The sequence below is a fragment of the Lynx rufus genome, unplaced genomic scaffold, assembly GCF_022079265.1.
Source record: "Lynx rufus isolate CCGP_SWC_20201006 ecotype Redwood Valley unplaced genomic scaffold, mLynRuf1.p SCAF_9, whole genome shotgun sequence".
NCBI classification, from domain to species: domain Eukaryota; kingdom Metazoa; phylum Chordata; class Mammalia; order Carnivora; family Felidae; genus Lynx; species Lynx rufus.
In genome coordinates this window covers 53,963,685-53,989,597 of record NW_025814897.1, presented here as the reverse complement: position 1 = coordinate 53,989,597, position 25,913 = coordinate 53,963,685, and the positions used below count along the sequence as shown (strand labels likewise).

The window sequence follows — 25,913 nt, the reverse complement described above, 5'->3', positions numbered from 1 at the left end:
TCACTGATCTAAATAAATAAATACATTAATAAATAAATAAATAAATAAATAAATAAATAAATAAGGGGTATCTTACAGTACCAGAGAATAAGGAAGTACTCAAAAAACAAAATGATAGGGGCATGTCAAAAGGATATGAGAATTGATGTGAATGAGTTGCCAACAGCTAAAACTATGACAGTTTGAACAACAAAATATGTAACAGAACTAGAGTATAACCCAACCTATAAAATAAATACATGAGTCCCTCCTGATATAAGTGAGTATAAAAATCACTAAGAGAGAAGTGGTAACAAATGTTCCATACAGAAGAATTCCAAATACCCTACCTTCCAGGAGGTGATGCTTAATTCTATCTCCCACCTCCCTAGAGTGAGGGTGGGCTAGACCTGGTGACTTACTTCCAAAGAACAAAGAAAGGGAAAAATAGTATATTTTCAGTGGAGAAACCCAACAGACACTATTTTAGCCAAGTAATAAAGTTAATAATATTAAATATTAATAAAGGTTAACATGGATGTCACATACCCCCTGATATCAGATCACTTCACCTCTATAGTACTCTTTCCAAAAACCCATATAACCCCAGTTTAAATATGAGAAAAACATTACACAAATCCAGACTGGGATACATTCTACAAGTCATGAAAAAGAAAGAAAGACTGATGAATTGATACAGACTAGAAGAGACTGGGGAGGCATGACAAACTGGATCCTGGAAGAAGAAGGCACTGCTGGAAAACATGAAATCCAAATAAAGTCTGGAGTGCAGTTAATAGTAATGTATTAACATTGGGTTCTTAGTTTTGTCGGCTGTATCATGGCAATGTACAATAGTAAGAATGGGGGAAACTGGGCAAGAGGTATAAAAAAGTCTGCACTATCTGTGCAACTTTTATATATTTAAAAATTTCTCAAAATTAGAAAGTTTATTAAAAACAACAACAAAATTAAACTTTAATATGGAGCCATAAAACCACTAAATCAACATAGATATTTTTTTGAAAAATGTTGACGTTCCAAATTTAACTACCATTTACTCCATTTTGAAAGTCCACTAAATAGGGGTGCCTGGGTGCTCAGTCAGTTGAGCATCCGACTTCGGCTCAGGGCATGATCAGGTTTGTGAGTTTGAGCCCCGCATCAGGCTCACTGCTGTCAGCACTGAGCCTGCTTCAGATCCTCTGACCCCCAATCTCTCCCTGCTCACACTCTCTCTCTCTCAAAAACAAAACAAAAACAAAAATTTGAAAGTCTGCTGAATACAATGAAAGAAAAAGCAGAGGGAAGAGTAACAATTTTTCATTGGAGATTAAATCAGGCATTAATCTGAAACATGAGGTACTGCATATTAATAGTCCTAGAACTATGCATATTCAACTAGATACATTTGACTGACTTATTAGAAATACTTCAAAACACATTAAACAATACTGAACCTCCTCTTCTGCCAATTTAATCTTCTGTCAGGTTTCGCTGTACACTGTGTTCTATGGTTCATTTCACGTTACTGAGAAAGAGGGAACATATTTAATCCACTAGTTGGTATTATAATGGCAAACACTTGGTAAATTTATGTCTTTCACGTATTAGGACATTTCTGAGGGGAAGGTACTTTGCCATTAACTTTATAGATAAAAAAAAAAAGAAAACCAAAAAATTAAGAAAGATTATGCAAAAAACTTGGATGTAAGGCCACAAGGTAAATAGTGTGTCCTTTCAATGGACTATGAGGACACAGACCCATTCAAATGTTATTTAATTGCTTATCAGAAAGTACTCTGCTCTATTATTCTATTTACTATTGAATTAAATACCCCAGATTAAGTAAATTTACATGTTAACTTGTAGATTTTTGTCTAGTAGAGCTGCAAATCATTTGTCAGGTAGAAGAGAAAATTCCAAATTAAAGAAATGGTGTCTAGGACATTATTAACCAGTTTGTAACTACCCTAGTAATCTTATTCTAAAATTCCTTTCTTAAATTGCCTATGAATATACAGCTCTTCAAATGCTCTCTGAACTAGTCTTACTCCTTTACTTGTTCCCTCAGTAATTAATGAATTGAATAAAATATTTGATACATGTTCAGTTTATATTTGTATGAGGCATGATTTTAATTTTTTAAATTATTTTTTAACGTTTATTTATTTTTGAGACAGAGAGAGACAGAGCATGAATGGGGGAGGGGCAGAGAGAGAGGGAGACACAGAATCTGAAACAGGCTCCAGGCTCTGAGCTGTCAGCACAGAGCCCGACGTGGGGCTCAAACTCACGGACCGTGAAATCATGACCTGAGCCGAAGTCGGCCGCTTAACCGACCGAGCCACCCAGGTGCCCCTTTAATTTTTTAAAATTATGCTTTGAAAGGCGTACGGAATTTTCCATGACATGCCTAACATGACCTTTTCCACACACAGCTCTGCAAATCCTACACTCTCACAGGGCTATTACAATAATAGGTTTTCTGCACAGTATTCTGATAGTCTTGTTAATTATCTGGTTATTAGACTTATCAAATAACAATTTCTGTCTCAAAGATAAATCAGAAAAAAGAATCTAAGTAAAGTATATGTTATTTTCAAGACCATGTGATCTGACTTCCAAGACTTTCTGATTTGTCATATGTCGCTCCTGATGGTTCTGTGGGTTAATTTTCTATATTTAAGCCAATTACTTAAAAAATTTTTTTCTTCCATCTGTTCCAGGTACTACTTTTTTTGTTTTTGTTTTTTTTAAATGAAAGGGGCTAATACCTGGCTCTGATGTGAACTAAAACTGCCTTTACTTTCATAAACATGATTAAGTACACGTAAATTGTGAGATTTACGCAAAAAAAAAAAAAAAAAATTAGCAGAAAGAAAAAAAATCACTTCATCTTTCCAGTATTATATTTTTCACTAAAACCAGAAGTCTAGACTACTGTATTTTTGGAAGAAACCTGGTTATTGTGAAATCTAAATGTACTCTGGTGAATTCAAGTGGACTAATTATAAACACTAATTTCAATTTTTAGGTTTTAGCATTGGGAAGAAAAGCATTATTTCACTCTTACACAACCCATAATCAGTAGTCTATTAAAGCAAAAGAGAAAGAAAATTCTGTACCCTGACATCACTTCTAGGTGAAGTTGTCCTGAAACGGTTAAGAAAGCAGGAACATTGAAGAAATTCTCCTCAGGCACCTTAATTTTACTTGAAGGCTGCAAATGAAAAACACGAACCACAAAAAGCTATGAGATGTTTTGTTCTACTTTTTGCATTCACATACATGCCACAACTAAAAATTACAATGCAATTAAACATATGTGAGGACAAGTCATTTTCTTAAAAATGGAGGCAGTTCTCAGTATATTCTTAAAAGAGAAGATGCCTACTTGGAAAGTGCTAAGGTCAAGGAAGTTTGCTCTGTATTTTCAAAATGTACAACAACCAAAGGGCAAAGTACTTTTGTCACAAAATACATTTCTGCATAAAAAGTATTTCTGATTGATGGGGCGCCTAGGTGGCTCAGTCAGTTAAGTGTCCGACTTCAGCTCAGGCCATGATCTCGCAGTCCGTGAGTTTGAGCCCCGTGTTGGGCTCTGTGCTGACAGCTCAGCGCCTGGAGCCTGTTTCAGATTCTGTGTCTCCCTCTCTCTCTGACCTTCCCCCATTCATGCTCTGTCTCTCTCTGTCTCAAAAATAAATAAAGGTTAAAAAAAAAAAAAAGTATTTCTGATTGAGAGACAAGCCAAAGTAAGAGACTATGAATTAAAATTTTTAAATGTGAAGAATTATATAATCTCTTAAAATTCTGACCTATACTTGAGATTTGATTTTCTCAAGGGAATAGCCTCTAGAACATGTGTTGTCCTATTATTAAATTTTATTAATAATGCTTTTAGGGGCGCCTGGGTGGCGCAGTCGGTTGAGCGTCCGACTTCAGCCAGGTCACGATCTCGCGGTCCGTGAGTTCGAGCCCCGCGTCAGGCTCTGGGCTGATGGCTCAGAGCCTGGAGCCTGTTTCCGATTCTGTGTCTCCCTCTCTCTCTGCCCCTTCCCCGTTCATGCTCTGTCTCTCTCTGTCCCAAAAAAAATAAATAAATGTTGAAAAAAAAAAATAATGCTTTTAATGCAGATTTTTATAAACACATTATAAACTTTTATTACATTATTTCACTTAATTTCCACCACAACTCAGAGGTAAGAAGAGCAGAACCCTATCTTTAAAAGATATTGGGAGCAACTGGGGCACCTGGGTAGCTCAGGTTTAGGTTAAGCGTCCAATTCTTGGTTTTGGCTCAGGTCACGATCTTGTGGTTTCGTGGGTTTGAGCCCCACGTAGAGCTCAGTGCTGACAGGGTGGAGCTTGCTTGGGCTTCTCTCTCGCGCTCTCTCTCTCTCTCTGCTCCCCCCAGCTTGTACTGTCTCTGTCTCTCTCAAAATAAATAAATAAACTTTAAAAAAAAATATTTAAAAGATTGGGAGCAATTAGATTTAAAGATCTTTACAAATTTACAAAAGAGGGTGCTCATTCTATTTGAAACAGGTAGGAAACAAGCTAGGCAACATTTATAACAAGCTAAAAAATTATCTGAAGGTCAACACAATTTAAATAGTATAAATTTAAGAAAGCTTCTGGATCCAGATATGACTATTATACTCACTTTTTAGGAAGAAAATTAATTTACTTATGCTTGTACCTCAAATTGTGCATGTTTGAAAGTGTTTTGGTGTAACAGTGCAGTTACTATAGCATAAAGCCTATTTTATTTTGTTTACTTATATTTTAAGAGAGTGTGTGCAAGCAGGGAAGGGGCAGAGAGAGAATCCCCCAAGGCAGGCTCCATGTTCAGTGTGGAGCCCCACGACCATAGGATCACCTAACTGAGCCACCCAGGTGCCTGAAAAAAGCCAATTTTAAATACACAAGAGAGAATGTGAAACTCCTTTTAAGAGACTTAGTATCAAATACTGAATTACAGAAATACATGAAACAAAGGCCTCTTAGGGCACGTGGGGGGCTCAGTTGGCTTAGCATCTGACTCTTGATCTTGACTCTGGTCTTGATCTCATGGTCAGGAGTTTGGGCTCTGTGCTGGGCACGAAGCCTACTTTTAAAAAAAAAAAAAGAAAGAAAGAGAAATGAAGGCATCTTATTTAATTCCATTGGTTCTAAAAATATTGCATATCATATATAGGCATATATGTATATGAATGAGAAATCTAGTGTAAAAATTACCAATTAAAATCATTCATTTATTTTGTAATTGCTGGTTATTTTTCAAACTTACTTTGAAACTGGTCCTAAACGTCCTATCACTGCTTTTTATTTTTTTTAATGTTTATTTATTTAGAGAGGTGGGGCAGGGGGAGAGGGACAGACAGAGAGAGGGAGAGAGAGAGAATCCTAAGCAGACTGTTCTGTCAGCATGGAGCCCAAACCCATGAACTGGGAGATCACGACCTGGGCTAAAAAGAAGAGTTGGGCGTTTACCCAAGTGAGCCACCCGGGCACTCCCCATCACTGCTTTTTAAAAATCCATCTCTGAATCCCATATTCACTGAAAGGACGTTGTTTCCAGGGACTTAAGTACTCAATACTAACATATTTGCCCTGACATGTGTTAGGATTTCAAATAAAAAAATATATTTCCTCACTCTTTACAAAGCAATTATGATTCAAATAAGGTCCAGCATATTTATAAGAATATTACACTTTCTCCTTTCTTTCACCTCTTTAGTCTATAATTTGTATTGATGTTTTACCTCAACTCCTCCTTAAGTGATTTCTCTCATTTCCTGTACATATAAAAAGTTTAGTTTTTATGACTACATTTTAGTCTTTCACTTATTAGCATTTGAACAAAAAGGAATCTGGTCCTCTTACATCTCTTTAATCCAACTTATTTAAATAGGTAAAACATGTCACTACTTCATTATGCCTTCCAATATCATATGTACTCACATACTGAAATTCATACTATGCTTTAAAAATTACTTCCTTTTATTTCTCCTATACACTACAGTTTATACATTACATTGAGTTTTTTTTTAATTTTTTTAATGTTTATTTATTTTTGAGACAGAGACAGAGTGTGAACAGGGGGGAGCAGAGAGAGTGGGAGACACAGAATCTGAAACAGGCTCCAGGCTCTGAGCTGTCAGCACAGAGCCTGACGTGGGGCTGGAACCCACGAACCGTGAGATCATGACCTGAGCCGAAGTCGGACGCCTAACTGACTGAGCCACCCGGGCGCCCCTTAATGTTTATTCATGAGAGAGAGAGAGACAGAGAGACAGAGAGAGAGACAGAGCACGAGTAGGGCAGGAACAGAGAGGGAGACACAGAACTCTAAGCAGGCTCCAGGCTCTGAGCTGTCAGCACAGAGCCCAATGAGGGGCTCAAACCCACAAACTGCAAGATCATGACCTGAGCTGAAGTCAGATGCCCAACCAACTGAGCCACCCAGGCCCCCCACATTACATTGTTTTTTTTTAAACTTCTCTATGAATTAAGTTAGATTACCTATACATTTTACTTCAGAATGTTAAAGAGACATTACAAAATATTTTAAAAAGGAATTACTGAGAGTGATGTTGGCAAACATGACAGGATGGGTACCTCTGAAGGACTGTCCCTCCACAGAACAACTAAAAATAATGAGTAAAAACTGTCAGAATCAACTGTGGGAACTCTGGAAAACAGTCAAAGGTTTATAGCAACCAAAGACATGCTGAATTAAGAGAGAGGAAATTTAAAAGTGATAGACTCCACCCAACAATGGCAGACTGCACATTTGTCTCAAGTACACATGGAATATTGTTGAGGACACCATATCCTAAGACATAAAACACATCTCAATAAACTAAAAAAGACTGAAATCATACAAGTTTTTTTCCTTGGTCATAATGGAGTGAAACCAGAAACGTTAAATGGTGTAGTTGCTTAGGAAAACAGTTTGGTGGTTCCTTAAAAAGATAAAGAATTACTATACAACCTACCAATTCTACTCCTAGGTATATACCTTAAAGAATTAAAGCCAGGTAGTCAGGGCACCTGAGTGGCTCAGTCAGTTAAGCATCCAACACTTGGTTTTGGGTCAGGTCATGATCTCAAGGTTTGTGGGTTCGAGGCCTGCGTCGGGCTCTATGTTGACAGCTTGGAGCCTGGAGCCTGCTTCAGATTCTGTGTCTCCCTCTCTTTCTACCCCTCCCCTTCCCTCTTGCACGTGCGTGCACTCTCTCTCTCTCTCAAAAATAAATAAAACATTAAAAAAAAAAAAAGCCAGGTACTCAAATACATACATGTACCTTAATGTTCGTAACAGCACTATTTGCTATAGCCAGAGATGGAAACAATTCAAATGTCCACTAATGGATAAATGAATGAACAAAATTAATATATGCAAAGAATGGAATAATATTCAGCCAGAAGATGAAATGAAATACTTATATACACATTGAAACATGGCTTACCTTGAACACGTTATGCTAAGTGAAAGTAAGACATAAAAGGCCACATATTGTATGATCCCATTTATAAGGAAATGTCTCAAAGAGGTAAATCCATAAAGACTGGTGAGAGCCATGGGTCTGGAGGAGGAAGGAGAAATGGCAACGGGCAGGAGTTTTCTTTTGGGGTAATGAAAATGTTTTGGAACTTGATACGGGTGGTAGTTATATAACATGATAAAAATGCATTAAATGCCACAAAATGTACCCTTTAAAATGGTTAATTATGTTATATGAATTTCACCTCAATTTTTTTTTTAATTTTTTTTTTCAACGTTTATTTATTTTTGGGACAGAGAGAGACAGAGCATGAACGGGCGAGGGGCAGAGAGAGAGGGAGACACAGAATCGGAAACAGGCTCCAGGCTCCGAGCCATCAGCCCAGAGCCCGACGTGGGGCTCGAACTCACTGACCGCGAGATCGTGACCTGGCTGAAGTCGGACGCTTAACCGACTGCGCCACCCAGGCGCCCCTCACCTCAATTTTTTAAAAAGCATATATAAACAAGTAACTATTAGAGATGACAGGGTCAAAAACTAATAACACTGCAAATTTAAGATTTGTAATCTTCAATACTTGTTAGAAATGAAGAATAAAATATACCAATTATGCATCCAATTTGTGACTTTGCCAGTGGGTAGGACTTCTTTAACAAGATCCACCAAATCCAAATGATAAACTGAAATATGAACAATTATGTTTTAGTTTTTTAAAAATGCTTTTATTTATTTTTGAGAGACAGAGGCAGAGTGAAAGGGAGGCAGCGGATCCGAAGCAAGATCTGCACTGACAGCAGAGAGCCCAGTGCTAGGCTCAGACTTACAAACCATGAGACCATGACCTGAGCCAATGTTGGACACTTAACCATTCGACTGAGCTACCCAGGCGCCCTGACAAATTTGACATTAGCATTACGGATTTCTATTTAATAAAGAAAGTATATAAGCAAAGTCAGAAGAAGAATGACAGATTAAGAAGAAAATGTTTTCAGGGCACCTGGCTTGCTCAGTCAATAGATAATGTGACTCTTGATCTCAGGGTTGAGTTTGAGCCCCATGTTGGGTGTAGAGATCACTTAATAATAAAATCTTTCAAAAAAGAATAAAATATTTTCAGCATCTAATATTGACAAGTGATTAACGGACAGGATATATAAGGGCCTCCTGCCAAGAAAACAAGAAAATATGCTGCTTCCCAACTGGGCAAGGGATATGAAAAGAGATTTACAAAAAGGAAAATTCAAATGGCTGAGATGAAAGAGGAAACACTCAAATTCATTACAAATTAAAGAAATGCAAATGAAAATAAGGCATTTTAAGAAAAATTCATTACATTTACCAGATTGACAAACATTAGAAAGTTGTTTAATGTCAAGTGTAGGTGTAGACTCAGGGTACGATAGGCAGATTTCTAAGATGTACCCCAAGGTTCTCAACCCCAGCTTTATTTAGTCAACCACTAAGGCAGGAACTGCCAAGAAGGGATTTTGCAATTCAATTTCCAAATCAGAGAACACATGCAGTAATTTCTCTGACATCTGCCGTAGCAACATTTATCTAGATATGTCTACTGAGGCAAAGGAAAGAAAAGGAAAAAAACAAAAACAAAAACAAAAAAAACAAAAACTATTGGGACTACATCAAAATAAAAAGCTCTGCACATGGAAGGAAAAACAAAACTAAAAGACAACCTACTGAATGGGAGAAGATATTTGCAATAACATATCTGACAAAGGGTTAGTATCCAAAATATATAAAGGACTTATACAGCTCAACACACAAAAACCAAATAGTATTCCCATTAAAAAATGGGCAGAACACATGAACAGACATTTCTCCAAAGAAGACAACCAGATGGCCAACAGATACATGAAAAGATGCTCATCATCACTTATCATCAGGGAAATGCAAATCAAAACTACAATGAGGTATCACCTCATATCTGTCAGAATGGCTAAAATAAAAAACATAAGATACAACAGGTGTTGGCAAGGATGTGGAGAAAGAGGACACCCTCTCTTGCAGTGTTGGTGAGAATGCAAACTGGTGCAGCTACTCTCGAAAACTGTATGGAGGCTCCTCAAAAAATTAAAAATAGACCTCCCCTACGATCCAGTAATCGCACTGCTGGGTATTTACCCCCATACAAAAATACGAATTCAAAGTATACATGCACCCTTATATTTATTGCAGCATTATTTACAATAGCCAAACTATGGAAGCACCCCAAGTGTCCATCGACAGATGAATGGATAGACAAGATGTGATATGCGCGCGCGTGTGTGTGTGTGTGTGTATGTATGATGGATTTATTATATTGTAACAGTGGGATATTATTTAGCCATTAAAAAGTATGAAATCTTGCTATTTGCACAACATAGAGATACAGAGTATAATGCTAAGTGAAATAAGTCAGAAAAAGACAAATATCATGGGATCTTACTCATAAGCAGAATTTAAGAAACAAAACAAATGAGCAAATAAAAGGAAAAAAGAGAACCATAGAGAAAAGAACCATAGAAAACAAACTGATAGTTACCAGACAAGTGGGTGGGGGGAGGATGGGCGAAATAGAGGATGGGTATTAAAGAATACACTTGTGATGAAAAAAATAAAGCAATGAGCAAAAAATTAAAAAAAAAAATAAAGTGAGATGATACTTATTCCTCCTGCCTTACAGTTTATTTACTAAAAGGTCCCCCAAATACAAAAATAAAATAAACTTCCAAGTCAGATGGCCTCAAGATGTGGAGATTTTCTGGGTGTCCCCAACCTAACCACGTGAGCCCTTTAAAAGCAGAATTTTCTACAGCTGGTTGCAAAAGAGGAAGTCAGAGATTTGAAGAAGGACAAGGATTCAACAAGCTGTCACTGGCTTTGAGAGAGAAGGCCACATGCAATATATTCCTCGATATATATTCCAGAAAAATTTTTATACAAGTCCATTAGGGAATACATTGAAGACCATTTACGCAGTACTTTTTTTCTGGGTGTAACTTGGAACTGGACACAACCAAAGAGCCCTTAACTAGAAGAATGAATAAGTAAAATGTAGCAGAAAAATACCACTGAATATTTTGTACCAATGAGAAGCAACAAATAAATGTACCTACGGGGACAGAATTTCAACAGAATTAAATGGGAAAAAGTAAGAAACAGAACAAGATTCATAGTACATTATCATTAATGTAAACTAAAAGCACATATAAAAGATCACTCATATTTTATGAGACTATAGACACAATAAAAGATGACATATCAACAATATTAAAGTGAGCACCTCCAAAAGAGAAGAAAAAAGAATGGGACAGGAGATTGGAATAAAGAGGAAAAAATAAAACAAGAAAGGGACTATGTTGAATTGTGTTTTGCCAGCTTGGCATTACTGTCCCCATCCAAACTAAGGACTATGTTTCCTAAAATTCCCTTTCCTGCTTGGTTCCAGGTTATAGTTGGTCATCTACTATTGGAGAGGTAAGTGCAAAAGATTTGAGAGGAGAAAATAAAGCTCAAGTCGTGACTCTCAGAAGACTGTGGCAGTCTGCCCCAGTGACACACATATACTGAAGGGCTGGGTGATCTCTAGTTTCTAGCTTTTCTGTACTACTGACCAATGGTAGCTCTACGGCAACCACCAAGTGCTGTACTGCAATTACTACAGTGTTAGATTAGATTAGATTAGATTAGATTAGATTAACTGAATTAATGGCTTCAATTTTTCACACCTCTCTGTATTGGCACCCCTTAGTATATCACACCCTAATTCTGAGTTTGGCCATGTGACTCGTTTTGACTGATGGTATGGTAACAAAAATTTACAAAAATAGTAGCTATGCATTTCCACATTCCTTCTTGGACCTATGCTAGCAAACAGATCATGCCCTGATTAGGCATGTCTGAGAGACATGTGAGGTCATCTAGATTGGCCAGTTTCCAGCTAAACCATCAGCTAACCAGGTCCAACTGAGATCAGTATCACCCAAATGACCTGTAGACTCATAGGAAAGAATAAATGGTTTTGTTACAAAGTAATATGACACAAGTGCCTTGGGAAGACCAATAACGACAGTGCACCATGAATGAAAATTATGTTTAACTGAACTCCATATTGCTGAGATTAAAAGAATACACATTCGGAGGTGCCTGGGTGGCTCAGTTGGTTGAGTGTCTGCCTCTTGATTTTGACTCAGGTCATGACCTCACCGTTCTTGAAATTGAACCCTGTGTCAGGATCTGCGCTGACAGCTTAGAGCCTGCTTGGAATTCTCTCCTGCTCTCTCTGACTCTCCCCTGCTTGAGCACTCTCTTTCTCTCTTTACCAAAATGAGTAAACATTTAAAAAGAAAAAAAGAAAAAAAAAAGGGGGTGCTTGGGTGGCTCAGTTAGTTAAGAGTCCAACTTCGGGTAGTGGGATTGAGTCCCACTTTGGGCTCAGCACAGAGTATGGAGCCTGCTTGGGATTCATTCTCTCTCTCTCTCTCTGGCCCCTGCCCCACTCACCTGTGCTCTCTCTAAAAAACAAAGCAAAACAAAACAGAAAACCAAAAAACAAACCCCAAAATACATTTAAAATAATATATTTTTTAAAGTAGGACTCTGCAGGTACTCAAATGGTATATGGGTTTTATTCCCTGTGTATTCGTTTTTTTTTCACTATCTTTTTTTGACACAGACTTCATTTATTATTATTATTGCTGTTGTTTTAAAGTAAGCTCTATGCCCAAAGTGGTGCTTGAACTCATGACCTGAGATCAAGAGTTGTATGCTCTAATGAACGAGCCAGCCAGGTGCCCCATTCTCTGTGTATTCTTTATCACATAAACATTAATGATTTTATCTTTTGTCCTATGGTGGCATGGATTCCTTTGATCGGCACCAATAAAAAAATTTAAAAAACAAGAACAAAGTATGGAACAAAGTCAAATACCAGGAAGAATGTTGGTGGTTACATTGCACTACCTGTAATGAAAACAGTTGAGGGAAGGCCAAGAGAAGAGAAGGCCAAATGATCACTGAGTTCTTTGAATAGGGAATGAATTTATACATCTTAGTATATTAAATACCTAGCACAGTGCCAGAGACCAGTTAATTGTTCCAAAAATGCTTGTTAACCAAGAGTGATGTCAAGTGCGAGTGGAGGGAGTTAGCCATCAGAAATCAGAAGAGACGAAGTCTGATAAAAAGAAAGCAAGGAAAGGGGCACCTGGGTGGCTCACTTGATTAAGGGATTGACTCTTGATATCTGCTCAGGTCATGATCTCATGGTTCATGGGTTCAAACCCTGCATCAGGCTGTGTGCTGACAGCACGGAGCCTGCTTGGGATTCTCTCTCTCCCTCTCTCCCTGCCCCCCCCCAACTTGCACCCTCTCTCTCAAAATAAACAAAACATTAAAAAAGAGGGAAAAAAAAACAAGCAGCAAGGAAAGCACAAAAGGCATATGTAGCACATTTAGCCATAAAAGCTTCTAGCAAAGTGTCATGGCTTTGCTGGTCTAAAAGATACCTTTGGACACTTTTAGCAGTATGTTTGTTTTCAAACATAGGTACTGATAAGCAGAGTACTACAAAAAGGAAGTATTTCTTATATTAACTTTTATAATTATACTGCTTATAATTAATTCTGTTATTTCCTAGTAGACCTGTAAATAGATGTTTACCGTGTCTTTCTTTAATGTCACCCCAATTAACACCTACAAGAATTTTTATTTTATTAATTTATTCTTTATTTATCATTATTATTTTTTAAATTTAAACCCAAGTTACTTAACATGTAGTGTAATAATGATTTCAGGAATACAATTTAGTGATTCATCACTTACATGTAACACCCAGTGCTCATTCCAATAAGTGCCCTCCTTCATGCCCCTTGCCCATTTAGCCCATCCCCCCCACCCAACACCACACAAGCCACCCTGTTTGTTCTCTATATTTCAGAGTCTCTTGTGGTTTGTCTCCCTCTCTGTTTTTATATTATTTTTGCTTCCCTTCCCTTCCCTTATGTTCATCTGTTTTGTTCCCTTACGTTCACCTGTTTTGTTCTCAAGTTCTACACATGAATGAAATCATATTTGTCTTTCTTCTGACTTATCTGGCTTAATATAATACACTCCAACTCCATCCACATTGTTGCAAATGGCAAAATTACATTCTTTTTGATCACTAAGTAATAGTATATATATGTGTGTATTTATATGTGTGTATATATATACATATACATACACACACCACATCTTGTTTATCCATTCATCTGTTGGACATTTGGGTTCTTTCCATACCTTGGCTATTGTTGACAGGACTGCTACAAACACTGGGGTGCATGTGCCCCTTCAGAGCACTCTGTATCATTTGGATGAATACCTAGCAGTGCAATTGCTGGGTTGCACCTACAGGAATTTTTAAAAATACAAAGGGTAGAGAATGTATTTTGAATATATGGTTGTATGGTTAAAGTGCTTAGAGAAAACTTTTCATTTTCTTCAGAGAAATAAATTATGTGCCTACTATGACTCTATCTTCCTCCTATCCACTCTGACTCACAAGCACATAATTTGCAGATATCTTTTATAATTAAATGCCATTTTTGGCTAGATATAAAAAGACATATTCTTGGGGCACCTGTGTGGCTCTGTTGGTTAGTTGTCTGGTTCTTGACTTTGGCTCACATCATGATCTCATGGCTCGTAGGTTTAAGCCCCACATCGGGCTCTGTGCTGGCAGTGCAGGGCCTACTTGAGATTCTCTCTCTCACTCCCTTTCTCTCTGTCCCTGCCCCACTCACACACACTCTAAATAAAGACATAACCTTTAAAACAAAACAAAGACATATTCTCTCTCCTGCCAAGCTTACTCAACACCGTTCCCCTAATTCTGACATCAAACAGGAAAATTTGGGAAAAAATCTGATCAATTTCATCTGCTTCTGCATTCTCATGGATGTGGCTCACTCAGTTCCAAAGAGGGTATGTATCTATGTACTTTCTTAGATACCCTTTACTCTGTAAACCAATCACTCCCACTCACCTATGGGACAGTTAATTTCCTTCTTTCTTTAAACTTGCAAGTCTTAAAATTACCCAAATTTACACAAAGCATCAGGAGAACCAAAAGTTTTAAAGTAAAAATTAAACATAATACTAAAAATCACACGTTTTATTTATTTCTAAAAGTTTCTGAAGCAAAATATTGAGTTGGGTGACATTTGATTGTTTACTTTCTATGCTTTTCCTGTATGTTTAAAATTACAAAAAAACCACAGATCAATATTTACAGCTCTTAAAAATGTCCAGCATATAACTGTCTGATCCCCATAAATATCAATACTTCTCAACCTATTTTCTTCAAGCACAAAATAAAGGTTTTTTTAATTCAATTTCACCATTTTTGTTTTGCTTAGTGACCAGTGTTCTGTAAGTTTTCCTTAAAAGTTCTAGTATTTTACCTACAAGATGCATTAGTCTTATGCTACCCTATGAATATAATTATTACAACTTCTGCAAGGGAAAATGACTTCTATGATCCAAAATAATCCCCTTAAAAATAAATTTTCTGAATCTCTGAATATTGTGTTTCTGCTGTATCTTAAAAAAGAAAACAAAGTAACTAAACTAAATGTAATTAAAGAAATAAAGTAGAAATTAAAGTACTTTATACACTACCAAAACACCATAATGCCAACATCATTAAGTATGAGGCAAGTAATAAGATACCAAGCATTCTTCCTGGTTTATGTTTGGAAATATTTTTCAAAATGAATAAATGCTCTGATTCTAAAAATTTATTTCAATGTACAGTACTTTAAAAAAGTGTCTTTATATTCTTTTACATTTTATTATTTCTCCCAAATAAAATACTCATAGTTTGAAAGAAATATGTTCAAGGTGGGTTAAAAGTAGATGAATTATGTACTATAATTCTAAGATTATGGAAATTACTACTGATGTGCTGGAGATACTACAAATTACCACAGCATTATTATCCCCAAATTGCTGGGGGGATAAACATATATTCACATCACACCATCTGCCACAATGTAAATAAAATTCTGCAACTTATTTCTGGTTGACACAATGACATAGCTACCAAATTGACCTAGGGCCATTTACTTCAATGATGTAAGATACAATCTTTGTAGTATAGCTGAGGTCTCTTTCTGAGCCTTTAAGTTCTAGCCCCCGGTTTATTTATGCACCAATAACACTCTAATTTAGATGCTTTATAGCATATTTTAATTTCTGGTTATTCCACCAATTTTATGAATTTTTTATTTTTTTTTTAAATTTTTTGTTTAAATTCTAATTACTTAACATATAGTGTAATATTAGTTTCAGGTGTACAATATAGTGATTCAACACTTCCACACATCACCCAGAGCTCATCACAAGTACACTCTAATCCCCATCACCTATTTAACCCATCCTCCCACTAAGCTCCCCCTGGTAACTATCCATTTGGTCTCTACAGCCAAGAGTCTGTTTCTTGGTTTGCCCCCTCCCTTTTTCCCTTTGCTTGTTTTTTAAATTCCACACATGAGTGAGATCATATGGTATTTGTCTTTTTCTGACTTATTTCATTTAGCATTATATTCTCTAATTCCATTCACGTTGCTGTAAATGGCAAGATTTCACTCTTTTTATGGCTGAGTAATATTCCATTGTGTGTGTACACATTTCTTTATCCACTTATCAACTGATGAACATTTGAGCTGTTTCCATAATTTGGTTACAGTAAATAATGCTGCTATAAACATCAGGGTACATTTATCTCTTTGAATTTTATTTTTGTATTCTTTGGGTAAATATCTAGTGATGCAACTGCTGGATTGTGGGTTAGTTCTATTTTTAACTTTTTGAGGAACCTCCATACTATTTTCCAGAGTAGCTGTACCAGTTGGCATTCCCACCAACAGAATAAGAGGGTTCCCCTTTGTCTGCAGCCTCACCAACACCTGTTGTTTCTTGCATTGTTGATTTGAGCCATTCTGACAGGTGTAAGTGAGGTGGTCTTTCATTGTAGGTTTGAGTTACATTTCTCTGATGATAAATGTTCACCATCTTTTCAGGTATCTGTTGGCCATCTGGGTGCCCTCTTTGGAGAAATGTCTGTTCATGTCTTCCACCCATTTTTTAATCAGGTTATTTGTTTTTCGGGTGTTGAGCTTGATAACTTCTTTATTGATTTTGAATACTAATCCTTTACTGGGTATGTTATTTGCAAATATCTTCTCCTATTCCATAGGCTGCCTTTTAGTTTTGTTGATTATTTACTTCACTGCGCAGAAGCTTTTTATCTTGATGTAGTCCCAACAGTTTACTTTTGTTTCCCTTGCCTCAGGAGACCTATCTAGAAAGAAATTGTACAGCCCACCATTTTTGATCACTGTATTCTTTAGCATTAACATGAATGAAGCCTTTTCCAATGTCTCTCAGTTGAAAAATAAATTTGAAAAAAAAATTCTCAGTTGAAAAATACAGTTATCTCCCATACTTCCAGGCCCTACTTCAATTTTCAGTTGAACAAATATTTAAAGTGACTCTTATGTGCCCAGCACTAGGTTAAATGCAGGCATACAGTAGTGAATAACAAGGTCCCTGAGGAACTCCAATTGTTTTCAGTTTCATGGGTTAACACCATGAAACAAAAGTTATTTATTTATTTATTTATTTATTTATTTATTTATTTATTTTTATTTTTTTAAACGTTTTTTATTTATTTTTGGGACAGAGCGAGACAGAGCATGAACGGGGGAGGAGCAGAGAGAGAGGGAGACACAGAATCAGAAACAGGCTCCAGGCTCTGGGCCATCAGCCCAGAGCCCGACGCGGGGCTCGAACCCACGGACCGTGAGATCGTGACCTGGCTGAAGTCGGACGCTTAACCGACTGCGCCACCCAGGCGCCCCAGAAACAAAAGTTATTTAATATGAAGCAATGATACTGAGTTTTGCTAACTTGTGAATGCATCTGGAGGAGGTTATATCAACAAAGTTCTAACTTCCTGACTCATTCATCAATGAATCTAGCACCCCAAAGGAACTTACAGAACTTTCCCCATGTTTTTTATTCTTTTAAGTGTTCAAAATTCCGATAAAAACTGGCTCACAGATTGCTGAAAAAACTAACTGCTGTTCATTTTTATGGCTGAGGGTGGGGGTATACAAAGCATGTGATCCATAGAAAATGCCTCACAAGCAGCGTCTTGGCCAAGCATGCTGAAAAGCCAGTCAATACCACCACACACATATTAGAATGGCCAAGATCCAGAACACCGATAACACCAAATGCTGGTGAAGATATACAGCAATAGGAACTCTTTCCTGTTCATTGCTGGTGGGAATGCAAAATGGGGCAGTCACTTTAGAAAACAGTTTGGTGGTTTCTTAGAAAACTATGGAGCGCCTGGGTGGCTCAGTCGGTTAAACGTCCGACTTCGGCTCAGGTCACGATCTCTCGGTCTGTGGGCTCGAGCCCCATGTCAGGCTCTGGGCTGATGGCTCAGAGCTTGGAGCCTGCTTCCGATTCTGTGTCTCCCTCTCTCTCTGTCCCTCCCCCATTCATGCTCTGTCTCTCTCTGTCTCAAAAATAAATAAACGTTAAAAAAAAAATTAAAAAAAAAAAAGAAAACTAAATATACTCTTGAGCAATCGCACTGCTTGGTATTTGCCCAAAGGAGTTGAAAACGTGTATCAAAACCTGCACACATATTTACAGCAGCTTTATTCACAACTGCCAAAACTTGGAAGCAACCAAGATGTCCTTCAGTAGGTGAATGGATAAACTGTGGTACATCCAGATACCAGAATATTATTCAGCTAAAAAGAAATGAGCTATCAGGCCATGAAAAGACATACAGGAAACAAATGCCTATTACTAAGTGAAAAAAGCCAGTTTGAAAAGGCTATATACTATAGGATTCCAACTATATGACATTCTGGAAAAGACAAAACCATGGAGATAATAACAAAGATCAGTTGCCAGGGGTAGGGTGGAGAGAGGGATGAATAGGTAGAACACAGGATTTTTAAAGCAGTGAAACGACTACGTATGATACTGTAATGGTAGATACACGTCAACACAGAATGCTATGTCCAAACATAGAATACACAACACAACGAGTGAACCTAATGCAAACTAGGGACTTTGGTTGACAATAATGTGTCAATACAGTCAACAATTTAACAAATGTACCACTCTGGTGGGGGATGTTGACAAGGAGGAGGCTATGCACGTATGGGGCAGGGAGTTTATGGGAAGTATTTGTGTTTTTGCTCAATCTCGCTCTCAAACTGAAACTACTCTAAAAAGGAAAATCCATTAAAAAAACTCAAGTCAACATATAGATGGATCTCTATAATCAACATGCTATATCCTTCATTTGCCAAGAGAAATGGTCTCATTTCTATCAGTCTCAGCAAATGTAAACAAAAGAGAGATAAAGGATTCTTCACACAGGACACAAGTAGCACCAGGAAGCTGTAGAGCTTGTTTGTGTTCAGATAGGGCATATCTTGATCTTTACACTGGCTTGTTTATCACAAATATGAGAATCAGAAACAGGAATGTATTTATTTTTTTACACTTTGTAGATGTGCCCAAAGGTTTCAGAATTAGATAATAAGACTAATAATTAAATAAATCCTTAGGAACAGAACTGACTTAACTATCACCTCATTATTTAAGATATTCCTTAGCTGGAACTTTTAAGCTTACTACACTAGCAATAAGGAATATAATCTCACTTGATATAAACAAAAAATTTAATTTGTGAACATGTTAAAACTTTAGAAAAGACAGTTTTTGATGCTGGGGTTGCATGGTTTAAAGCATTAAAAAAATAGGTAATAATTTACTTATGAGGCAAAAATACCATGTTTCTAAGTAAAAGCATTTGCTGAAATAACACTAAAAAGCTGCTAATCTTTTTTCTTTAACTTTTCTATTGCAACATATACCACACATGCAGAAAAGTACAGAAAATGTACAGCTCCATGATGTATCACAAAATATATGCCTCAATGACTATTACCCAGCACATAAAATAGAACAGTAAGAACATATGACAAAACTCTAGTAACCCTGCTTCCAATAACTCATCTTTTTTTTTTTTTTTCTGAAATGTTTATTCATTTTTGAGAGGGAGCGAGACAGTGTGAGTGGAGGAGGGGCAGAGAGAGAGGAAGACACAGAATCTGAAGCAGGCTCCAGGCTCTGCACTGTCAGCACAGAGCCCAACACAGAGCATGAACTCACAAACTGTGGGATCATAACCTGAGCCAAAGTGGGATGCTTAACTGAGCCACCCAGGTGCCCCCCAATAACTCATCCTTCCTCCCCAAATGTTAATCTAACCACCAAAACCTGACATTACTTCTTTAAGAAAAACTAAGCCCCAAGTTAACAGAAGGGAGGAATAACAAAGATAGAGTGGAAATAAATGAAATAGAAACTAAAAAGACAACAGAAAAGATCAATAAAACTAAGAGCTAGTTTTTGAAAAGATAAACAAAATAGGCAAACCATTAGCTAAACTTACCAAGAAAAAAGAGAGAGGGCTCAATAAATAAAATTATAAATGAAAGAGGAGACATTACAACTTATATCGCATAAATACAAAGGATTATGAGATTACTATGAATAACTATATGCTCCCAAATTGGACAATCTAGAAGAAACAGATAAATTCCTAGAAACATACACCTACCATAAAGAAAAGTAATCAAAAGCCTTCCGACAAAGTCCAGGACGAGAGGGTTTCACTGGTGAATTCTACCACATTTAAAGAAGAACTAATCCCAATTCTTCTCAAACTCATCCAAAAAATGAAAAGGAATACTTCCAAACTCATTTTACAAGGGCAATATTACCCTAATAATGCCAAAGCCAGGCAAAGACACTAGAAGAAAAGAAAATAATAGGCAATATTCCTGATGAACATGGATACAACACACTCAACAAAATATGAGCAAACCAAATTCAACTATACATTAAAAGGCCATACACTATGATCAAGTGGATTTATCCCAGGAATGCAAAGATGGTTTAATATCCATATATCCAACAATGTGATATATAACATGAACAAAATGAAGGTTAAAAATCATATGATCATCTCAGCTGATGAGGAAAAAGCACTTGATAAAATTCACCATTCTTTCATGATAAAAACTCCCAATAACTTGGGTATAGAAGGAATGTACTCAACACAAGGCCATCTATGACAAGCCCACAGCTAACATCATACTCAGAAATGAAATGTGGAAAGCCTTTCCTCTAAGATCAGGAAAAAGACAAGGGTGTTCACTCTCATCACTTTTAAACAGCATAGTAATGGAAGTCCTAGCCAGAGTAATTAGGCAAAAAAGGAAAAAAAGAAAAAAAAGGCATCCAAATTGGAAAGGAAGAAGTAAAACTGTCAATATTTGCACATGACATAAGGTATTCTACATGGAAAATCTTAAAGACTCCACAAAAAAAACTGTTAGAATAAATATTCAGTAAAATGGCAAGATACAAAACCAATATACAAACATCTGCTGCATTTTTATACAACAACAATGAACTAATGGAAAGAGAAGTAAAGAAAATAATCTCATTTACAGTTAGAACAACAAACACCCAGGAATAAATTTAACCAAGGAGGCAAAAGATCTGTACATTGAAAACTAAGACACTGAAGAAAGAAGCTGAAGAAGACACAAATAAAAGATCCTCCATGCTCATGGATCAAAAGAATTAATATTGTGAAAATGTCCATACTCCCTAAAGCGATCTACAGATGCAATGCAATCCCTATAAAAATTCCAGTGGCATTTTTCACAGAAATAGAAAAAATCCCAACATTTGTATAGAACCACAAAAGACTGAATAGCCAAAGCAATCTTGAGAAAGAAAAGCAAAGCTGGAGGCATCACACTTCCTGATTTCCAACTATATGACAAAGCTATCAAGACAGTATGCTATTGGCATAATAACAGACACATGGATAAATGGAACAGAACAGATTCCGGAAATAAACTCATGCATAAATGGTCAATTAATTTATAACAAAGGAGCCAAAAATATACAATGGGAAAAGGGTAGTCTCTTCAAGAAATTGTGTTGGGAAAACTGGACAGCTACAAGCAAAACAATGAAACTAGACCACTTTTTCCACAAAATTAACTCAAAATGGATTAAAGACTTGAACACCAGACCTGAAGCCATAAAACTCCTAGAACTTCAACCTAGAGGATAAGCTCCTTGACAATGGTCATGACAATGACATTTTTGGATTTGGCATCAAGAGCAGAGAAACCCAAGTAAGACTATATCAAACTAAAATGCTTCCGCACAGCAAAGGAAACCATCAACAAGATGAAAAGGAAACCTATGGAATGGGAGAAAATATTTGCAAATCACCTATCTGATAAGGGGCTAATATCCAAAATAAACAAAGAACTCAATATAACTCAATAGCAAAATAAAGAAACCAATTAAAGAATGGGCAAAGGACCTAAATAGACATTGTTCTAGAGAAGACATACAAATGGCCAACAGGTACAAGAAAAGGTGCTCAACATCATTAATCATCAGAGAAATACAAACCAAAACCACAATGAAATAGCTGTTAGGATTCTATTACCAAAAAGATAAGGGATAACAAATGCCAGGGAAGATGTGGAGAAAAGGAAACTCAAAATTTTATGTTTGCTGGTGGGAATGTGAACTGGCAAAGCCACTATACAAAACAGTATGGAGGTTCCTCAAGAAATTAAAAATAGAACTACCATATGATACAACAATCCTGCTTCTGAGTCTATATCCAAAGGATATGAAATCATTATCTCAAAGAGTATCTCCATGTTCGTAACAGCATTGTTCACAATAGCCAAGGTCTGGAAATAACTTAAGTGTTTGTCAACAGATGAATGGTTGTGAGATGTGTAGATGTGAGATGTCATAAATTTGTGAGATGTGTGTATTTATACACATATATACACATGCATGCACACACATACACAGGGGAATATTACTGAGTCTTAAAAAAAAAAAAAAAAAGAAGGAAATCCTGTCATTTGCAACAACATGGATGAAACTTGAAGGTAACATGCTAAGGGAGAAAGCCAGACAGAGAAAGGCAAATACCTCATGATATCCCTTAAATGTGGACTCTTAAAACACAAAACAACAAAAACCCAAAAAAACCAAACTCATAGAAACAGAGAGTAGGAAAGTGGTGGCTAGCCAGTGGGGAAAATAGGGAAAGGATGGTAAAAGGGTACAAACGTTCAGTTATAAGATAAATAAGGTCTGAGGATGGGGCGCCTGGGTGGCGCAGTCGGTTAAGCGTCCGACTTCAGCCAGGTCACGATCTCGCGGTCCGCGAGTTCGAGCCCCGCGTCAGGCTCTGGGCTGATGGCTCAGAGCCTGGAGCCTGTTTCCGATTCTGTGTCTCCCTCTCTCTCTGCCCCTCCCCCGTTCATGCTCTGTCTCTCTCTGTCCCAAAAATAAATAAAACGTTGAAAAAAAAATTAAAAAAAAAAAAAATAAGGTCTGAGGATCTAATGTACAATATGATGACTACAGTTGATAACACTGTATTATGTAATTGAAATTTGCTAAGACAATAGAATTTAAATGTCCTCCCCACCAAAAAAGGTATATAAGTAAGGTGGTACATGTGCTAATAAACTTCACGGGGGGAATCCTTTCATAGTGTGTAAGTATATTGAATCATCATTTACACTTTAACATATCTTACAATTTTAGGTGTCAATTATACCTCAGTAAAGCTGAGAAAAAAGCTTTAGATTACTTTTGTTTCTGACTTTATATAAAGGCAATCATATAGTATGTTTGACTTCATTCACTCAGAATTGTACTTAAGCGACTTATCCATGTTGTTGTGTTTTGCTGAAATTCATTTTTATTATTGTAGAGTATTCCATTTTCTAATTTTTGACAATTCACCTATTCTGTTGATAGACATTTGAACTGTTCCCACTTGAAGCTAGTATGAGTAATACTGTTATGTACATTTTTAATGTCTAGTGACATGCATTTACATGGGGAACTGTTGAGAATGCCTATCTTTGACATTAGTAGATTATGCAAACTGTTTTCCAAGTGGTTACACCAATGTCCTTTGCCACCAGCTGTGTATAAGATTTCACACTGTACTGTATCAAAGTAGTGATGATTCTCAATAGGTAGTCTGTGGTTATGTGGGGTGGGGTTTCCCAAGATCTTTTCAGAAAGCTCATGAGCTCAAATTTGCCATATTATTGTCATAATAATAGTAATGAGTTGTCTTTGCCACTCCATTGATATTTGCACTGATGGTGCAGCAATTGCATAATACTACTGGCATCTCATTCAAATCATGGCAATGGCACCAAACTATAATAGTCCTTGTATTCTTCACCACCTGCATTCACAATGAAAACAAAAACAAAAACAAAAACAAAAACAAAAACAAAAACAAGCCAGTTTCACCTAACAGTGTCTTTGATGGGGGTGCCTGAGTGACTTAGTCTGTTAAGCATCTGACTCTAGATTTTGGCTCAAGTCACAACCTCACGGTTCATGAGTTCAGGCCCCAAATTGGGCTCTGAGCTGGCAATGTGGAGCCTACTTGGGATTCTCTCTCTCTGTCCCTCCCCAGCTTGCTCTCTCTCTTTCCCAAAGTAAATAAGCTTTAAAAATAGTAAAAAAACAAAATAAAAAAAAAAAAAAACACACACCAAAAACCAAAAATAGAGTGTCTTTGATGAAGATGTTTTATTTATTAATTTTGTTAAATCTTGACCCTTAGTACAAGTCTTTTTAGTATTTGGTATGACAAATCAAGAAGTACACATAAAACACTGAAGCGGGGGATATACTGAAGTACAAATGCTGTCTCAGGCAAAAGCACTGTGTGATTGAGCTGAGAGTTGAACAAGCTACTTTATTTCATGGAACACCAATTTTACTTGAAAGAGTGATTAGCAGTCTTGGATATTTGGCTGACATTTTCTCAAAAATGAATGAAGGGAAGCTATCATTGCAAAAAAACCAAGCAACAGTATTTTTTTTTCCCCAATGATGAAATTTGAGCTTTCAAGCAAAAATTAGGATTTTGGAAAATGTGAATCTGCCACTGTGAGCTTGATAGCTTCCTTATATTTAAAGACTGTTTTGATGATATTTAGAGTGGATATTAATAAATTTACATATGCCAACGTTTAAAACAACTGTATAACTCAGATAATATTTTCCAATAACAAATACATGATGCTACAAAATTATACATGGGTAAAAAGATCCCACGTATATTACTCAAATTGTAATACAGATCAAAGGATTTCAATGTAACAGTACGAAAGGATATAAATATATTGGTTATACAGGCATACCTTGTTTTATTGTGCTTCACAAATATTGTGGGATTTTGGTGTGTTTTTACAAATTGAAGGTTTGTGGCAACCCTGCAGTGAGCAAGTGTATCGGTGCCATTTTTCCAACAGCATCTGTTCACTTGGTGTCTATGTCACATTTGGGAATTCTCATAATACTTCAAACATTTTCATTATTATTATATTTGTTATGGGAATCTGTGATCAGATGCGTAATTGTTGTGGGATACCATGAACCAGCCACATAAGATGGTGAATTTAATTGATAAATGTGTGTATTCTGATTGTCCCACTGACTGGCTGTTCCATCTCTCTCCCTCTCCTCAGGCTTCCCTATTCCCTGAGACATAACACTGAGATTAAGCCAATTAATAACCCTACAATAGCCTCTAAGTGTTCCAGTGAAAGGAATAGTGTCACATCTCTCACTTTAAATCAAAATCTACAAATGATCAAGCTTAGTAAGGAAGGGATATTGAAAGCCAAGGCAGGTGGAAAGGCAGCTCTCTTGCACTAGTTAGCCACCTTGTGTGCACCTGTGCACATAGGAAAAGTTCTTGAAGGAAATTAAAAGTGCTATCCAGTAAATGCATAAATAATAAGAAAGCAAAACAGCCTTATTGTTGATATGGAGAAAGTTTTAGTAGTCTGGATAGAATATCAAACCAGCTACAATATTCCCTCAGGCCAAAGTCTAATCCAGAGCAAAGCCCTAACTCTCTTCGATTCTAGGAAGGCTGAGGAAGCTGCAGAAGACAAATATGAAGCTAGCAGAAGTTGGTTCATGAGTGTTAAGGAAAGAAGCCGCCTCCACAACATAAAAATGCAAGGTGAAACAGCAAGTGCTGATACAGAAGCCACAGCAAGTTATCTAGAAGATCTAGCTAAGATAATTCATGAAAATGGCTACAATAAACAGTAGATTTTCAATGCAGATAAAATAAGCCTTCTGTTGGAAGAAGATGCCATCTAGGACTTTTGCAGCTAGAGAGAAATCAATGCTTGGCTTCAAAGCTTCAAAGGAGAGGCTGACTTTCTTGTTAGG

The 25,913-nt window shown here is 36.8% G+C and overlaps 1 protein-coding gene across 2 annotated transcripts in view; it reads right to left on the bottom strand.

The window, feature by feature from the left end:
- The window catches only part of NARS2 (asparaginyl-tRNA synthetase 2, mitochondrial), a 135,680-nt gene that overhangs the window by 72,312 nt on the left and 37,455 nt on the right, over nt 1-25,913 (bottom strand). For both annotated transcript variants that reach the window (XM_047071466.1, XM_047071465.1), the window contains exon 6: nt 3,108-3,202. In XM_047071466.1, coding sequence (XP_046927422.1) covers nt 3,108-3,202 — 95 coding nt within the window. The remainder of the gene's footprint in view (nt 1-3,107; nt 3,203-25,913) is intronic.